The sequence below is a fragment of the Dryas octopetala genome, chromosome 1 (assembly GCF_963921425.1).
Source record: "Dryas octopetala chromosome 1, drDryOcto1.1, whole genome shotgun sequence".
NCBI classification, from domain to species: Eukaryota; Viridiplantae; Streptophyta; class Magnoliopsida; order Rosales; family Rosaceae; genus Dryas; species Dryas octopetala.
The window spans coordinates 693,962-713,006 of NC_141366.1; the positions used below are offsets into that span (position 1 = coordinate 693,962).

Sequence of the window (19,045 nt, forward strand, 5' to 3'; positions counted from 1 at the left end):
ACACATGATGAAGTAATATTTTTCTTCTTCCACTAGATTTTTTCATTTAATTGCTAATTCGATCATGGCACCGGATATATAGCTAGTAATTGATGCGACAATGTATTGTAGATGTGTACTATGAAATCAAAGTGATCAACTAGGAAGAAATTAAGATCAAACTGAATAAACCAAGCACAAAAAGTGCCATGTTTCATTAAACACAAGGGCCCGATAAATTACAGTAACATATATAGCACGGTTTCTAATATTTCCTTATTTTATCTATGTGCTTGTCAGAGACGGCATGGTTTTATATCAAATGAGTTCAAAAACTACCGATAAAGTTGTTTAATTAAGTTAATTGTCCTTTTTTTTTTTTTCAATTTTTCATAGCACCATTAACAAATTAATTTGATCGACTTCGTTAAATAATTTGTTTATAAAGAAAAAAGATCAATGTTAAGGACACATATATGAAAATAAAGAATGTATGTATTTATGTTATTACATGGGTTAACATTAGAATGTATGTAAAAATAAAGAAAATATGTTATTACATGGGTTAACATGAGCGAAGCATAAGCATATGTTTAACAAAGTTGTAAAAAATGATTTATAAAAGTTTGGGGATAACGGAAATGGTGTTCAAACTTATTTTGAAGGTTAGATGCATGAGGTGTCGATGAGTGTGGGTACAGTTAGTACTGTCTAGCTAGCACGTACTCTTACCATATATACATTTTAGTACAGGGTAGCACATATAGGCATGCCAGCTTAGCAGTTACAATATTAATGCAAACTGACAAATATGGTAACCGAAAGAAAATTGGCTGGATGCATACCCTAATTATTATTAAAAAGGAAAAATACATACCCTACTCCTGGAGCGTTGATGGTCCTGCAGTGCTCATTCTAAGCCGTTGGATGGATATATGGGTTCCCTTGTGAAGTAGAATTCAAATTTGGAGCTTAATCTGATGGTCTTGATTGCACAATTTTCATCAATCTTATCCCGAATAATCTGATATATATTTCTGGGTTCATTTTGTCATACATGTACCTGGCTAGGGCATATATTGAACTTGATATGGAAAAGAAATGATTAGATTACTATATATACACACCTCACACACGTGTGTGTTCATGTGTACGTGTGAAGCTTACTGCCTTAGACTCTTAGTTTGCAGTGGTGGGTACCGATCGGTACTGATCAAGATCTATTTTGTTGGAAAATGAATTTAGAGATTAAATGGTAAATTAAACTTTCCTTTTTATAAATTTTATTGGAGATTCCATAAAAGGCCAACCCCCTTGGCCTTTCCAGTCCTATAAATTTGGCCTTTCACTATCATTTCCAGGCACACCAACCAATTGACTTTGATTATACCAATACCCTCACTAAAACTCACTAGCCTACCTGACTGTAAGTCTCTCTCTCTCTCTCTCATCACCCTTTTTGTGTCCATGTCAGTGTGACTGTGTGAGTGTGTGTGCATGTGTGAGTAGTGTTGTAGCTATCAATTACTCTCTCCTCTTTCTCTCTCCATGTTGTATGAAATCAAGATCACTCTATCCTGTCCACTTATGCCCAAACAAATATTGCAGATATGTAGCATGATGTGCTATATAGCTAGCCAGGGCAAGGAAGTTAGTTGATCTTTCATACATCCAAATGGATCAATAAGGAAAAAGGGTGATCCATTTATTTTTGGTCTTGATCTTGATTATCTCCATTGGAGTACATTATTATTATTATTATTATTTTGTCTTGATCTTTTATTTTTGCTGTGGACTTTCTCTGTTTTTTGTTTTTGTTTTTGTTTTTATGCCTAAAATTATATATGAAATAAGGACACACCAAACTTCAACATCCGTGATTGCGTTGATTTCACTGTGAGATCAATGCAATATATGAATGGTATGGTTTGTACTGATTTGATATTGTCCTAAATTAAAATAGTGTATGTATATGTATATTTTGATCTGATATATTATATATTTATATATTTATATTTTTAGATTTTTATAGTGTCGAAAAAAGTCTCAAATCATCGTAGATCGTTGATTATAATGATCATACGGTGAAATATGACCAATAACAAGAGACGATATATACACACAATTTTATCACACATAAGAATATAAAATCTTATACAATATTTTTGTTTCTCATGCACATGCGTATATTGTTTAGATGATCGAGTCTTTTTGTATATTTTCCTTTCATTACTTTCAAATAAATCTATGCATCTATATAGATCTTAAAGTTATATTGATTATTTTGTCCACATGAAAATGTAAAATTGAATATCAAAATCATAAGATAATATTGATCATGGAAAATCTAGCTAGATATATGGGTTATTGCTCTGTTTTAATGGATCTCTGTTTTTTTGGCCAAGTAGATGGGTTAATTAATTGTTGTTATCTTGTATAAGAGATTGTTCGACCAAAAAAAAAATCTTTTATAAGAGATGGGTTATTTGTTTAATTTTCTTTTATAAGGGATGGGTTATTTGTTTAATTTTCTTTTATAAGAGAGGTTATTAGTAGTTCACTCTCTCTCTCTCTCTCTCACTCTGATTGGTCAGACTCTGAGCTCTATCTCTCTCTCTCTTACAGTCTTACTCACAAAGAACACGCTTCCACACCCACTGTATAATGATGTATTTTTGTTGTCTTGTTATAAGAATTGTTGTCCGTATTTGTAGTTTGTGTCAGCCTTCCAGATCATTCTGTTGTGCACCATCATTTCCTTCAGTTTCAAACTTTCATGCAAGGCTCTCTCTCTCTCTCTCTCTCTCTCTCTCTCTCTCTCTGTACATATGTATAAACATAATAACTGACTGATACATATAACCTTAAAATGAGTTAAACTGATCACTTTGATATATATGACCGTTTGGCAGCTGGAAAACATGGATCCCAGACAGCTCTCCCAAATGAACAACTTTGAGGAAGATAATCGACAAAACCAACGAAGTAATGATCTCCTGGACCTCACTCTTAGACTCGGAATCTCTACTTTGAACCCAACCCACAATGCTAATGCCTTTACGGGCACTCAGGTATATATCGATCTCCATCTCTAACCTCTAATTTCCTCGATCTACTTCGATCTAGTTAGCTACTCCATCACTTGTGTCGATTGTCCATCCTTAATTTTTTCTTTAGATCGAGCTATTATGTGTGGGTTACTAGTAAAATTTCTAATGCTCTCAGCTTTTTTACTCGTATCTTGCTCAAAATTTGAGATAATAATTATTGTTATTGTCATGATATACTTTATGATTGTGAAGTGTACTTGAAATTGCAAGAGAAATTTTTTTGTTGTGTTGCTATCATAATGATTTGGGGAGCGCTATTCGAGTTGTCGTTTATCCCCGGTATTTTGTTAGTGTATTTAATTACATTGTTGTACTAGAGTGTGACGCTAACGGTTTCCCTATTGACTTAAATATTAATAATATCACATGGTTTTGGTCAATCGACATAGAATACACTTAACGAAAATACCATTTATGCTAATATGTATTTATTCGTATAGATTGTTATATTTCTAGAATTATTAGAGTGCGGTGCTATTGCTATCTCATATAAGTTTACTCATGACTCACACCCACCCACTAAATCTAATATTCCCAAAATACCCCAAAACCCTAATCTTAAATTGTTTACGATCTTTGGTAGCCGCCGCTATGGGTGCAACGCTTCGCTGCACACGTCATCAAATCAAATACTCCCAAAACCCTAATATATCTTAAATTGTCTATAATTCTTGATAGCCGCCGCCAAGGGAGCAACATTTTGTTGCACGCGTCATCAAATCCAATATTCTCAAAACCCAAATCTTAAATTGTTTATGATTCTTGATAACCGCCGCCATGGGTGCAACCTGACACACCACCAAATCCAATAGTCCCAAATATCTCTGAAACCCTAATTTTAATTTCTTTTAGCTTAATTTGATAGCTTCCTGTCACGACAGATGCAGCGTGCCGCTGGCTAATGTTTGATAGAAATGATTCTTTACTATGTACTACATAGAATTTCCTCTCCTGTATGACATGATAGTATTGTACACTGGCCATGGTAAGCATCCAAATTTTTCACTTATATATATATATATATTTTGTAATATATAGTATATATATATTCTAGTCTTACACACCTTTGAGACATGTGCGTACGTAGAGAGAAAATATATACGATGATAATTTGATAAAACAATATTAATTATAATTGGTATTATTTTCTAAGGTTTTACGTACGTACTTTTCCAAGCTTTGATTTTTATTTTATTTCTTCTATTTACTAGTTGTTTTGCATGGTGGTATAGGGCATATCATCATTTTCCGAACGTGGGCTCAAAGGATTATAAATATAATATATATTTTGTATGGCAGGACACCAATCCCTTGGGAGACTATATTTCTGATCCTACTGCTAGTACTAGTACTACTGTTGGAGACAATGGACATTTGTTCTGTGAATCTTACCATGAGATCGAATTTGAGTTCCCAGCACCGCCGGAGATGGATCAATTTTGTCTTCTTAACATATCTAGAAGAAGACCCAACGCTGGTGGCTCCAGAAGGAGATCAACCACACGTCGCCGCAGTCCGCCACCAGAGGCTGAACAAACTAGGATCTGTACCAATTTCAACTGTCGCGTAACCAACTCTCCAATGTGGCGCAGAGGTCCTCTCGGCCCTAAGGTAAGCTACTTAATTGTCTTTTATTTTCCATAATTTTAGCCAAGAGTCTGAAATTTTGTTAGATCGTGATCGAATCTGGACTATATTTAACTAGCCGTTTAAAAATATAGCTGTGTTTAGCATGATAAAAAAAACATTACCATATATGCACATAGACATATATATATATAGTAAATCTTTTCTATCCTAGCTATTGTTAATCAGGATTATTGATCTAAACAGAATCATATTTTGAATGCTAGACCATAATATATAATATGTAGGACTGACTGTACTTTTAATTAATTAAAATGGTGAGATTGATTAATTCTATATATATATATGTGCAGACATTGTGTAATGCCTGTGGGATCAAGTACCGCAAGCTGAAGCTTAAGGAGGGAAGTCAAACTGAAGAAGGGGCAGCGAGACAGGCTTGGCCGGGTCTCGTGTAATCCTTGATATGAACAAGTAGAAGAATAAGAAGAAACCTGTGTGTTAGCTAGGTTTCCAAAATAAACTAGGATGCTTGAAAACTAGTTTTAAGCTTTAGTTTCGGTTTTATGCTTTCCAATAAAGTTTCTTCGATCTATCTTCTACTTTTGGGATCATGACATTATATTGCCCATGAACAATGGGTTTTTAATTAAAACAGCTGCTTGTTATTTTGGATTAATTTTCTTTTGGCCTGCTTATTTTAGATGATATTAATATGCTGATTATCACATATATTTATGCTAAGCTACCTACCAGATATACGTACGTAGCATAGAATATTTATCTTAAAATCTTAACAGGTTCACGTACTTACAGGACAACTCTTGTTATAAAGTCAGATGATAGAGTCTGCAATATTATCGGTACGATAAATGCGTACCCTTAATTATTATCGGCAGTATATAACTATATATACGAGTTCTTTTCATTAAATGAAATCTTGATTAAACATTTTGAAGAATATATAAAGAAAGTTAGCCGTACGGTTTGAATTTCCTAACCCGAAAACTAAAACTTATGATTAAATACAAGTGAAATTGTATCATTCTTTGCTAAGAGCTGTACATAGAGATTTTTCGGGTTAATTAGGTGACTTTTTCTCTACCCAAGTTAGTTCCTTAGTATATATACTGATCAATTTTATCGCTACATTTTTTTTTTTTAGTTGGGAGAGAGAAATCGAATTTCTTACGGCATTTCCAACTGAATTACCCAATAACTATTATCGCTACATTTCTTTAAAAATAATTCAAAGGTTACTAGAATAATTATTTTTTGGTATATTTTGTATATTTTTTGTTTGTTGTGCTAGAATCTAGAAACTTCTACTTGAAAATTAGTTATTTTTTTAATAGCAACTTATTCAATTTTGGTCTGCTCCATCAAAATGGGCTTAGCTTTTTGTGCTCAGCTTGATTTATCGTGGTTGACTAATTGAGCCTTAGTAATGTTAACAAAGACAGCCCATGATTAATTTATCCTCATGGTTGGTCTTTGCTAATTTCTATTTTCTAATAGCCGAGTTTCCTTCGAACTGTTTGAATTAGGTGGACCATTCACCATGATGGGCCCAAAGATTTGCTTTGGGCCAAATATTTAAGTTTGGCCACGGCCCGTTAAAAATGATGGGCCACCTGTGTTGTTGTGAGGTTGAACTTGATAATAGCAGCATTCTTTGTTTCCACTTTATTATTTGAGGATTAAGAATTTAAGACTTACCTAACTTCTCTATTTTCTTCCCAGTTTTTTTTACTTTTATTTTAAATATTTCTCCTACTTTTCGAATGAATTGGGAATAAATACATTCGGACCTAATGTCAACCTTCACCACATCCCCTTTCCTCTCCAAACCAAACAGAGCCGCTTGAATAAAATAACTCCAAATATTGTTTGAGCACAAAATTAATATATTTTTTTTCTTTTTGATGAAAATAAAATTAACATCTTAAGAAAACCAAGAATAGCATCTGCCAATGCACATGATGCAGCCAACATGTACTTGCCACTAAATTTGTTCAACCAAGAAACTCAGAATGATTCTGAAAGAAGGGAGAAGAAAAGAGCAAATATGAAAACTACTAAAATTCCCAAATATTAAACCCTACAAAACTAAGGAAACTGCACTCTTGAAAAAGTCTCATTAACACAAAATTAGTGCTGTAATAAGCTTATCCTAGGAGAAAACTGGTAAGACAACAAGATGAGAGTGAGAGAGGTACTGAAAGTAATCACATCCCAGGCCTGCGCAATTCTTCAGGTCCATGTGCAAAGTGGCACCTTTCCCCAAAGGTGCATGCACCTTTAGTAAAGTTCTCGCAAAGTTTGGTCTTGAAGTTGTTTGCTGGAGCTGATGCTGCCATACCAGGGTTATTCCTCATGTGAGGCCCAGCAGCCGAACTCACGTTCACAATAAGCTCACGAACCATGGCACTCGCATCTTTAATCTGATCAAATGTACCCTCAAGCTCAATGTTCCTCAGCTTAGGATCTGACTCATGCTCTCTTATAGAAAGCTTCGCTCCAGTCACACGACAAATTTGCTTCGAGTTCACACCATTTTTCCCAATTATGGCTCCAGCAAGCGAAGCATCAACACTGATCTTAGCAGTGGCAGTGGCCCCAAATCTGGCAGCAGCTCCATGAGATGGAGGTGGAGGCTCAGTCCGACCAGACATCCTTCCTGGCATTGCTCCCCCAGCACGAGGATCTTCATACGATTGAGCAGTGGGCCTCCCAAGCTCCCACTCACCATGGGCGAAATGACATTTATCCCCAAACTTGCAACCTTCAACTGTGTTGTACTTATTGCACAACCGTGTCTTGACAGCTGGAGGAGAAGAACCATCTGGAAATGATGGTGGGGCTGCTGGATTTCTAGGAGGAGGTGGATGAGCTGGGTTGCTACCAATCATCTGAGACACCGCTTTGATGCCCCCAGGAACATAATGCAAGAAGTGACATCCCTCACCAAAAGGGCACCCAGAAGTGCTGCATTGAGACAATAACAAGGATTATGAGCCCACATATGATAGAAAACAATGGGAAATCTGACTAACATGCAAGGTAGAATGGCAGAAAATAAAGGTTAATTAGAAGCAAAACAAATTACTAGTTCCCTTAAAAATCTCCAAATCTGGCAGCCCAACACCATATAAACACATGTTACATACTTCCCATAGTATAGTGACACAGGAATCCTCAAACTGCAGACACTCAACAAAAGGAACAAAAAGAAACCAAAATTGATATATGTAATAATACAAAAGAGAAACTGAGTACTGAAATACCTATCGAAAAGGATTTTTTTAACAGTCTTTACTGATCAAAAGGGAAAGTTTAAAAGAAGAAACATCTATAATAAGAAGTGTGGTAACTAGCACATATTAGATATATATATATGCTCAGTTCAGAAATGATTGTGTTATTAACATATTTAAGAAAAAAGAAAAAGGAACTAAGAATACATTCTTCACCATAGTCACTGGCACTGCAAACATATCAATTGGTCTCTCTACGTAAATGTATGAAAAATCCTAAAAGTATGAAAATACATATAATATTTTGAAAGTTAGTCAACCATATATCAGGAAAACACACTTCATAGAGTACATAGATACACAGCAATGACAAAGTACACGGAACAAAGATGATGTTCTAAAGGGTGAATGCAAAGCCGATCTTCAATTAGCCAACTACAATATGGAGCTGGTCTACTATTAAAAGTACTCTTTATAATTGATAGACCTTTAATGCGGAGTATAGTTTTTGCATGAGATCATGCAATAATAAGTGACTCTAAATTTTAAGCAGGCATAAAGATCTACCATTTATAAACAAGGATAAAAGATATTAATTTTTTTTCAGAAAAAAAAAAAATAGAATTTTTCAATTGGGAGCATAATGTGGTGCAAAAAAAAAAACCAACAACAGAACTGGCATGATTGAGCAAAAAAGAACAAGGAAAAGTGAAGATAAAATATTCTTTTGGGCAGAAGTTTCATGTCCCACACATTTAAAAAAAATGCACATGGGGTACAGAGATCAATCTTTTCCTTCGTGCATCAGAATTACCGACTCAGTTTTTTTATTTCATAGTCTGAACAAATAGATAACCTGTTTCACGACTTAGTAGCCAATTCAGTAGCCCAAATGATATTAATTTCACTTGCAAAGGGTGTAAAAGGAACATATAAAGGACAAGTTCTGCATCCCATACAACCACAAATTATATAGAATCCTGTAAGTACTTAATCGAACTGTTGTCATTCAACCATATCTGTTCAGTCTTTGTTATCATGATTAGAACAGAGAGTTCAACCTGTATCACAGCTTTAACCGCCCATTTCATTAGTCCAAATTGCAACAATTTTACTTGCAGGAATTGCAAAACAAACTTCTCTTCAATTTATATACATTATCAATATGAAAAATTACATTTAGACTATTCATTTTAGATAGGTTAAGATTAGAACCTGAAAAACTTTGTGCATGGCTTCGATTTGCTTCCTATACCAGTTGGAAAGGACTCCATTTCTGTTGCAGAACATTAATTAATTTCCCTCAGTTATGTTTACAGTGGGTTATTAATCCTCAAAACTTTAACAAATCCAACATCACGTTACCATTTTTATCACTAATAAAAGATATATAAAACACTTTGTTTCTTATCCAAAATATATATATATATATATAAAGCACCAATTCTATTGAAGAATCCAAATAGTGAAAGAGCAACCCCATTACACTGTTGAATAGAGACAAAGACCTTTAAATCCTCTACAACTAAAACCAACAAAGAGCTTACAGAACTTTTAAAATGAAATTTTAAAATTATTTTTCAATCTATTAGTCTCAAGAAACATCAAAATGAAAATGTCCAGGATAACTTTTGGGTGAAATTGAAGTTTCCATTCCTACAGGAAATTGAAGAGAACTTAGGATTCTCCATTCCCTTCTCTCCTTATCAATCATTAAAACGAATACCAACTTAACTTCTGATACCATCTCTGCCTCTAAACAACAACGTACAGCAACAAAATCCTAAATTCTTAAGAAAAACCAAAACCAAGCAAGGAAGAACCGAAATGAACAAAATTTGTAGTTTCAATTTTTTCAGATCACAGAAACTTCAACATAAATAAACAGATGCCACAAACACTCAATAGCAAAAGAAGAAGATGGGATAAACAACTAATTACAGGGGGGATGAAGTGGAGGGATTATGGGATAGATTTCAGTTTTGGGCATCATTGTGGGCTTCAATCTCATCGGAATTTCAGGATGTACCTTGTTTTCCTTTCTCAGAGCCAGGGTCTCCTAAGATTGGTAATGCATCGTTTAGCTGTTTTATATTCTAATTGAGATTATTTGCAACTGGATTTGAGGTTTTTATTCATTCATCACTCGACACCATTGAAGTTTTTATTTATTCATTCTAAAACAAATATATCATGCCAACCTTCTTATGAAAAAAAAAATACTAATTGAAAAAAAAATTCACTAAATAAACTTTTTCTTGTTTCTAGAATTTTTACGCACCAACTAAACTGAGCTCAATATTCAAAACTCTTATATTCTTTTGCTTCAGTGTTATCATCTTAAGAAGCTTACCACTCAAGATTCTAATTATTTTATTTTTTTCCTACTCTTAATTCAAGATTTTAATCATTGTAAGCTATTCTTCCACTTTCTCAGTACTTCAACAAAGTACAAAGCAGAGCCAAAATGAACACGAGCAGAAAAAGTACATCAAGCATCAAACCCTAGCTTCAATGCATACAGCTTGCGTATTCAAATGGCATACATACGCACATGGTACAACAGCACGTAAAAAAAACATGAGTATGGTTGAGAGAAATGCGAAGACAAACCTGGCTTGGATTTCTTGAAGCCTCCATTGCCATTAAACGATGCAGCTTCGTGCCTACCTCTCTTGCGGCCACCTCCGAAGTCCATAACAGCTCACAGAGAGCCAAGAGGATGAGAGAGAAACCGCGAGAAATAGAGAGCGAGAGAGAGAGTGAAGAAACCCTAGGAGAGAGAAAAAGAGGGATTGAATTTGTCTAGGGTTCGCGAAAGAAAGAGGGGAAAGGGGAAGGGCGGACTTGAAATTGCAATTTAAATGCGGTTGATAATAAAAAATTTAAGATTTATCAGATAACGTCACGTGCGCCTCGTGTGACGTTATCATTTTATCATCTTATGGTGATCGGTGATGTTGGGAATCCGAATCTCCGAGGATGAGACCCGAAAGATTCGGCTACGGCTTACATTTATTGGGCTATCATTTTAATGGGCTAATCGATTACAACTGGGTTTGTTCGGTTGAGTTGGGCAAGATTCATTGTGGCAAACAGAAAATAATGGGCCTGATCCCATCAAGCTATAAAAGGTATAAGCCTACCTAGAGTGGTGAGCATTGAGGTTGAATTGCAATTTGAAATCAAACCCAATCCCCTTCATAATTTCCATGAGAAACAATGAGGCTTTAATTATAGAGTAAACTATAACTTATACCTCTGAAGTTTGGGGTAATTTTAATAATTTTGATACAATTTGACACTCTCGTTTGGTCAGTCAACTTGTCATTGTCACGTGCGGCGCCCAATTTTAATCAATCACAAATATAAATATGAACAATACTTGGGTCACCCCATCTCTTCAAATTTTGATTTCGGTAATATTTGTGAATGATCAGAACTGTTCACTTTTTAGATAACATATTAAAGATCATTTCTGCAAAAAATCAAATCAATCGGAAATCGTTTGATTATATAATTGTTGTTAATTAAATAAAAAAATAGATGGTTTTCAATTAAATAGTGATTTTTTTACCAAATCGTTGATTTTTTTTATTTAATCGACAAGAGTTATATAACCAAACGATTTCTGATTGAGTTAATTTTTTATAGAGAAGATCTATAATAGGTGATCTAAAAAATGAACGGTTCCAATTATGCACCGGCATTGCCGAAATCAGAATTTGGGGAGGTGAGATGACCTTGAGGTACCCCAAGAGGTGACCCAAGTCTTGTTCTATAAATATTGTACACATGGCCTACATACCAGCAGTTTGCTTAGACCTCACATGCCTTGAAGAGATGTTAGTCCACCTTACAAGTTGGCCAAAACCTGGGCCCCACATTTGAACATTTAATATTTGACCTGATGGTCAAACAAACCACATTGTCAAATTGTATTAAAATTAAAACCTTAAAGGATAGGGATACAGTAGTGGATGAAACAATGTGATATAATATATGTGATAGACTAATAGGTAAATAGGAGATGGACAATTAAAATTGCCGCAACCACAAGCGTCCTAGTTAACTTGGTGTTGGTGGTGGTAGCTACATCAATGTCGTCACTGCCTCAACTTCCCATGCCTGCAGGGTTGACATTCATAAAAGCAAATTCCATATTGGCAAACCCATCTTGAATTATATAATAAACACAACATTACTTGGTTTTATTTACACAATTAATCTAATTGGAAGGGACTTAATTCCAATGTAATTAGTCTAAAGCCATCTGGTTTGATTCTTATACAAATTCATGCGATCTAATAATCTTGCTGTCTTTCTTCTTCACATACAAATTCTATATGTAGTTAGTCCCTAGTGGAGGCTGCTGGTGCATACGACGTATATGCATGACACACAGCTACTGTCATACTATATGTTTGTTTTGTGGGTTTTTCAGGTTCCACGTGTGGTGCTTGATTCCAAGCATGAAAGCTCAACTTTGGTAAGACAGAGGCTATCACTATGAGGTCTTGTTACAAAAGGAGATTGGTCCTAATGCTTCCCATACATACATCATTCTACGACTTTTTTAGGAGACATTAGCCTGTGCACAATTCATGTTTGGTCCATTTTCCTAGTGCCCCACTTATTATTTGAATCATACATGCATCCTGAAATTTACAATTTCATTGTGATCCTTAATTTGATTACTACTTGTCATAAAGACAAATGTGTATGGTCAATCTTTGTCCACAAGAAGCAGTAGAATACAAAGCTGCAATCACTTTCAAAGAATCAAAAGCAGAAAATGACAGTTACCCAAATAACATTTATTCCATTATTTCTACCAAAAAGTTCAAACTTACAATGCAAATTAACGAACGATACCAACCTAAACACTAATTATTGCTCAGCATTCTTAACTTTGCAAATGGATGCCTAGAGTACTAAGAAAGCAATCATCCCTCATTCCCAAATCTCTTTGAGGCTATCAGAGGTCACCCTTTCTCCTTCTGCAATAAGATTATTCTAAAACTTGTGTGAAAAAGTCAGCTAAGCTAGCTGATATGAAGCAGTTGAATATAGTCAAGTGCTAATTAAAGTCTAAACTCTTCTGAGCACCACCTCATCTTGTTGAGTTTCTATGATCTGAACTTCCTGCTCAGTGCCTTGGAGGTTAATGCACTTGTACCACTTAGCACAGAACACATAAATCACAAAGTCAAAAGCTGTTAATGCTGCAATTAGGAAGTAGAACCTGTCCATGTGACCTGCATTCAGATCATCTGGAATCCAACCAGGGTTTGTACCTCTTGCTGTAATCCTCATCACCATGGCAACCAGCATGCTGCTCACATAATTCCCAAGAGATATTGAAGCCATGCACAGTGAACTCCCAAAGCTTTTAATCCCATCTGGGGCTTGTCCATGGAAGAATTCAAGTTGACCCACATACATAAAAACCTCAGAAGCACCAACAAGAACATACTGTGGAATTTGCCAAAATATGCTTAGAGAGCTTATCTTCTCACCAGGGTGTACATGTTTGAGCCTTGCAATTTCTGTGGCACCAGCTGCAACCATTGATAACATTCCAATAATTAGGCCTATCCCCATTCTTTGAAGCTCAGATAAACCTCTAGGATTTCCACTTAATCTTCCAGCTAAAGGCACAAGAATTTGGCGATAAATTCCGGTGCAGATAAGAACACTGCATATATCAAAAGCCGACATGCTAGCAGCTGGGAGGTGAAATTTTCCAAATTGGGATTTCATCACAGCCCCTTGCTCCACAAAAAGGGAAGCCATTTGTGTGAAGATCACTGAGTAAATTATGGTGCAAAGCCAAATGGGTAGCATTTTCAGAACACACTTGGCTTCTTCAACTTGAGTTACAGTGCACAGTCTCCATGGATCCTTTGGGCCACAAATATCATCCTCTGTTATTGTAGCTGCCTTGTCCAAAAACCTGACCAAATTAAGTAGTAATTAATACCAAATTAAGTACATGTATTATTATTTATTGACTAAACTAGAGCTATGAGTCCCCACAAAGTCTCTTTACATGGTATGATCTAAAAAATTCTACTACTTACTCAATCTCATTACTGTGAAAAATCTTTCTACTCCCTTTGATTGCAGAGTCTGGTCCTTCCACCTCATACAGGTCATCTGAGTTGGCTGGAACAACATCCCATTTTCTAGCTGCAGCCACAAATACCTGGCCGACACGTGGCAAAGGGTTGCCACATGGTTTGATGTACCTATACCAAGGTGTTCCTGACAAAAAGGACAAGAGGGCTATGATAGCAGATCCCAATGACAACACAAACCCCAGAGTCCATTTGCCTGTATCCTCATAATAAACCAATATGGTGTTTGAGAAAAGAGACCCAACATTGAGTGCAAAGTAGAAATAGCAAAAGAAAACTGCTTTTGAAGCACTTTCTTTAGGATTTGCCTCGTCAAATTGGTCCGATCCAAAGGTTGCTATAGTAGGTTGGTAGCCACCATATCCAAGTGCCACTAAATATATTGATAAGTAAAAGATAGCAACACCAAATGAAGATGTTTGCATGCACACAATTTTTTCATCACCACAACCAGAAGGATGCAACAAAAAGAGCCAAGATGACAGCGACAATAGCCCCAGTCCCTGATTAATTAAGCCACAATATTAATACTTTTCTTTCAGTTTATATATACATATATATATGTTTATAATATATGAAAAATATATGACAATGAAAAAGAAAAAGTATTAATTACCAGTACAAAGATGAGCTGAAAGACTGCGCAGGTTAAGTAACGACCCCAATAGGAGTCGCTGAGGAATGCTCCAACCAGAGAACACAAATAAACAGTTCCAGTCCACTTGCTGACATTATTGGCCGCTGAGGCATTGTCTTGATCAAGAACTCTGGTTAAAAACAAAACCAAGTTCACACCAACACCAAAGAAAGCTAGTGTTGCCAGGCCTTGATTCACTGCAGCACATACAAAATAAGACCATAAAATACATAATTTTATTCAATTAAGATTGTAACAAATCTCAAACTCTGTAAATTAAAGAATGAAAAATTGATGATAACTGGTACCTAGCAAGAGACTTGCAAATTTCCACCCTCCTGTGCTCTTTCTAACAGTAAGGGATGCCTTACTTTTAGCAGTAGTTGTCACCTTCTGTTGATCAATTTCTTGGAAGTTTCTATTCACAGCTTCTCCTCCTCTCACCTGCTGCCAGTTTTTCAGGGGATCGAAAAGAAGTTACAATTTATTTTCACAATGAAAAAAAGAGAGATTATTTTATTTAGTATATAACATTCTAATTAATAATTATATACCATGTATATAACAGTTCCTATGTGCTAATTAGAAACTGTTGAAAACTTCTCTTCGGGTTAACCCAATAGTACTAAATAAAAGACTTATCAACATAAAGGCCTTCTCTTTTCTAAAGGGCTAATTAAGAAAACCATACAAACATTACATATATCAAAAGCCATTGAACAACTTTACAAAAGCATCATGAGCCTATCATAGCTAATGGTCAAACAAGGTCCAAATGCTGAAGTAATAGAAAATTAGAACATATGAGCCTGTCATAGCTAATTGTTTTTAGTTTAATTTTTACTCACAAAAGAAGGCAAGAAGTGACAATTAAGTTGGACTAAGCTACAGACTATGTGGTCCTGACGTTTGAGTTATATAATTTGGTCCCATTGATTAAAGGGTGTGTTACCCATCTCTCAAACAATATATATGTTACTTGAAACTGTACTACTTCACCAACCTTTAGCGCAGCCTGATTAGTGAAGTTGAGGGAACCCACAGTACTGGTGGCCATTGAAGCAGCTTTGCTCTGCAAAATATCAATGAATATGAAATCATGATGATCAACACAAATTGCCAATTATAATTCAATTTCATGGAAAAATAATTTTATATAATGAAAACTTTGTCTACTTTCAAGATTACAATGCTCTGCTGAAAATGGAAAATTCAGATCACCAATATGGAAATAGATGAATATGGATGACAAGAGAATATGCAATTATGTGCATACACACACACACAGAGATAAAATCATATGAACTGACTACATAACTGACTAAGAAAGCTTTAATAATAAATGTGCACAAGAACTTACTTAAAGGGGTAATAATGAGGTTTGAGGAGATGGAGGTAGAGAAAAGAAGTAGCTAGCTAGATGAAACCAAGAAGAAGATTGAGATGAGTTGGTTGTGATAATTCATTATATATAGCTAGAGAAAGAGAAAGAGAAAAAGAGGAGTGACATATGGGGGGGAAATTAATTAAGAAGTCACTTTCAAACTACTTGTTATATCAAACAATAAAATTTTATAAGGAAAATTAAGCTGAAATTAAAGAATAAAAATATTGGTGGAATATGGAGAAGGAGAGGTCAGCTTAGAACGTTAGAAGAGTGTGTGCCACAAACTAGGTCTTTTCTTCCATGAATGGAATTTGATTCCCATGTGAAAAGGACCTATTGATGAAAAATATCATGCCTCTCTTGTATATTTTCTCTTTTCTATGATATATTTAGGTATGTTTTTTATCATGATGATAGTCTCTCCTCAATTTCGATCACTCTTGAATTTATATTTAATGGTATGCAGGTTTCATATATAATTCATCACCAAGCATAATGAGCAGTTCTGGAACAGTATTCCCAATAGAAAAGGAGAAAAAAAAAAAAGCAACAGTCCCTATTCTAATTTGACATGGAGTTGATCTAAGAAAATTAATGTAGAGGTTAATTAGTTACTAATTACCTTTTTGGAAACTCTTGTCCAGGAATTGCAGGGGACTCTGGTGATGGTACTGAAGAGCGCGTATTGACAAGTATCAGTGGCAATGCCAAAAGGAAATCAACCACACCACGTAGCCCCGTCGGAAAACTGGAGTACAATTTCCTAAACCCTTTTTTCATTTATGGTGGGAAAATACTGATTAATCAAATTTAAAAGAGAACAATGCCCTGTAATTCCCTCAACCTAGCTAACGGTACGTACTGAATTAACTAGCACAAAGTCTATAACACACAAGAAAACTAAAAACTCCAAGACATGCAAAGCGATCGATGGAATGAGGTGATGTCGAAAGAGATTGAAACCTAAAGCATGCAGATATAGTACGTGTGAGCCTAGTGCTTTAACAGAGTAGAACTAGTACTAGTTATTTATATGAATGTTTGCGCAGTGATCAAGTAAGATACATAGATATTCAGGCTTCTGTTACATATATAACTAATCCGGATATGGCTCCTAAGCTTTCTCAACTTCTTCTACTTTTAATTACTAGCTGTTAGAGTTCTAAGTAGTTTACACAAGTACGTACGTAATATATATGGGTTAGATTAATTAATTTAAGCGAAAAACAAAGTAATACATATAATTAATTAGACTTGTTAATTGAGTGCTTTTGACACTTCTAAAAGGTGTGGAAAAAGGTCTAGAGTGTATAAGAAGATAATATATGCGCCAAATATGGGTTGAGTGGTACGGCAATTAAGTATATATGAGAATCTATTTATAGACCATAACTACAGTATGTCTTTGTAGTTTTGCGAAAGAAAGTAAAAAAGGAAAAGGTTTCCGGATTAATTGTGGATTCTTGTATGAATAAGGTTTTAGTAATTAACTAACAATCTGACTTCTCTCCAATCCCGAAAAGCGAAAAACTTAATTTTAAGCAAATTAATCCCAGGTAGAGCCTAACCAATGGGTTCTGGCCGCCCTAATTTTCTTTTGGTACAAGTTCTGGCCCTTAATTATTTTGTAATTGCCAGATATATATGTGTATATATTTCAGTACGTTCATATGTCTGTTTATAGATTCATTAAACCATGCAGTTTAATTATTTGTTATTATTTATTAAATGTTCCTATTAATGTGTTTAAGAGGTTCCCTAGCCTCTTTCTATAAATAATAATAGATAAACTTCCAGCAGATCATGAGATGTTAGTTGTTTTTTTCTTTTGATAGTCATATTAATTGGTGCTGCTGGTTTTAATTAGTTTTTGTATGAATTCCAAAGCCTTTGTTTGAGTTTGGTTTGTAATTGTACGTAGTACTGGTTTGTTGTACTGTGTTTAATTTTGTTGTACGTAGTACTGGATGGAATGACTAGTTTCTTAATTAATTAGGGTTTTACTGAACAGCTTAATTAACCTAAATTAGTGATTTCGATCTTTATTATTTCGATCTTTATTAATTACTTTCAACTTCCTCTCTCCTAACTGAGTGAACTAATTAATTACTGAATTTCAGGGCCATTATATTGAAGACCATATATGAATCACCAACTGTTTGCATAAATTGTCCCTATATATCATGTGGTAGCCCTAGTTAGCCACTTTTCAAAATTCAAATGCACGTAACTTCTTACCAAAAGCATACATGGCCTATATCTCACGGTTTGGGAATTAGACTTTCTGCTATCAAATATTTAAATTATGATTTTGTTATACACTTTCTCAAATTATATAATATTGTAGATAGATATACCAAAAATCTCCATTAACTAGAAATTATTCCTAGGCTCCTAGCTAGGAGGACATAATATGTATTTGAGGGATAGTTTGTTGACTGCATTAAGGGAACTACTTACCACGAATGTCATTGTAATCCCTAATTTGAAGGAATTTGTCTCTATACTCTATTTTTGAGGATAACAGTTAGCTAGTGTTCTAGAACAATATTGGGTCAACCCTTGGGGGTACCTCAAGGTCACCCCACTCCCTTAAATTCTGATTTCGGCAATGTCGGGCATATAATCGAAACTGTTCATTTTTTAGATAACATATTAAAGATCATTTCTGCAAAAAATCAAATCAATTGGAAATCGTTTGGTTATATAACTATTGTCAATTAAATAGAAAAAATCAATGGTTTGGTAAAAAAATCACTTTTTAATTAATTAAAAATCATATATTTTTTCTATTTAATTGACAACAATTATATAAATAAATGATTTTCGATTGATTTGATTTTTTGCAGAAATAATCTTTAATATGTTATTTAAAAAATGAACAATTTCGATTATGCACCTACATTGCTGAAATCAAAATTTAAGAAGGTGGAGTGACCTTGAGGGAC

At 34.7% G+C, this 19,045-nt stretch overlaps 2 protein-coding genes across 3 annotated transcripts; both read right to left on the bottom strand.

The window, feature by feature from the left end:
* Positions 1 to 6,562: 6,562 nt before the first annotated feature.
* On the bottom strand, positions 6,563 to 10,769 carry LOC147296049 (zinc finger CCCH domain-containing protein 14-like). Its single transcript, XM_086243854.1, has 3 exons — positions 10,547 to 10,769; positions 9,149 to 9,209; positions 6,563 to 7,664 (listed from the first exon to the last, which is right to left on the bottom strand). Exons 1-3 carry the CDS (start codon positions 10,629 to 10,631, stop codon positions 6,905 to 6,907), a joined length of 906 nt encoding a protein of 301 aa, XP_086099980.1. The 5' UTR covers positions 10,632 to 10,769; the 3' UTR covers positions 6,563 to 6,904.
* Positions 10,770 to 12,754: 1,985 nt separating this feature from the next.
* LOC147296050 (protein NRT1/ PTR FAMILY 7.1-like) lies at positions 12,755 to 16,124 on the bottom strand. 2 transcript variants are annotated; one of them, XM_086243837.1, is made up of 6 exons: positions 16,071 to 16,124; positions 15,714 to 15,782; positions 15,019 to 15,157; positions 14,690 to 14,907; positions 14,017 to 14,576; positions 12,755 to 13,889 (listed from the first exon to the last, which is right to left on the bottom strand). In XM_086243837.1, exons 2-6 carry the CDS (start codon positions 15,765 to 15,767, stop codon positions 13,025 to 13,027), a joined length of 1,836 nt encoding a protein of 611 aa, XP_086099963.1. In that variant the 5' UTR covers positions 15,768 to 15,782; positions 16,071 to 16,124; the 3' UTR covers positions 12,755 to 13,024. The 2 variants fall into 2 exon arrangements, with proteins under 2 accessions (XP_086099963.1, XP_086099969.1); XM_086243843.1 differs by having other exon boundaries at positions 15,019 to 15,154; positions 16,071 to 16,116.
* Between the last annotated feature and the right edge of the window lie 2,921 nt (positions 16,125 to 19,045).

What these genes read in the sequence shown, in the direction of transcription:
- LOC147296049 (XM_086243854.1), bottom strand. Translation starts at nt 10,631, where the DNA reads ATGGACTTCGGAGGTGGCCGCAAGAGAGGTAGGCACGAAGCTGCATCG. An exon ending in CTTCAAGAAATCCAAGCCAG is followed by an intron (nt 9,210 to 10,546) that starts GTTTGTCTTCGC and finishes GTTCTGCAACAG; the next exon opens with AAATGGAGTCCTTTCCAACT. An exon ending in CCATGCACAAAGTTTTTCAG is followed by an intron (nt 7,665 to 9,148) that starts GTTCTAATCTTA and finishes GTCTCAATGCAG; the next exon opens with CACTTCTGGGTGCCCTTTTG.
- LOC147296050 (XM_086243837.1), bottom strand. Translation starts at nt 15,767, where the DNA reads ATGGCCACCAGTACTGTGGGTTCCCTCAACTTCACTAATCAGGCTGCG. An exon ending in ATTTGCAAGTCTCTTGCTAG is followed by an intron (nt 14,908 to 15,018) that starts GTACCAGTTATC and finishes TATGTGCTGCAG; the next exon opens with TGAATCAAGGCCTGGCAACA. An exon ending in TTTCACAGTAATGAGATTGA is followed by an intron (nt 13,890 to 14,016) that starts GTAAGTAGTAGA and finishes TAATTTGGTCAG; the next exon opens with GTTTTTGGACAAGGCAGCTA.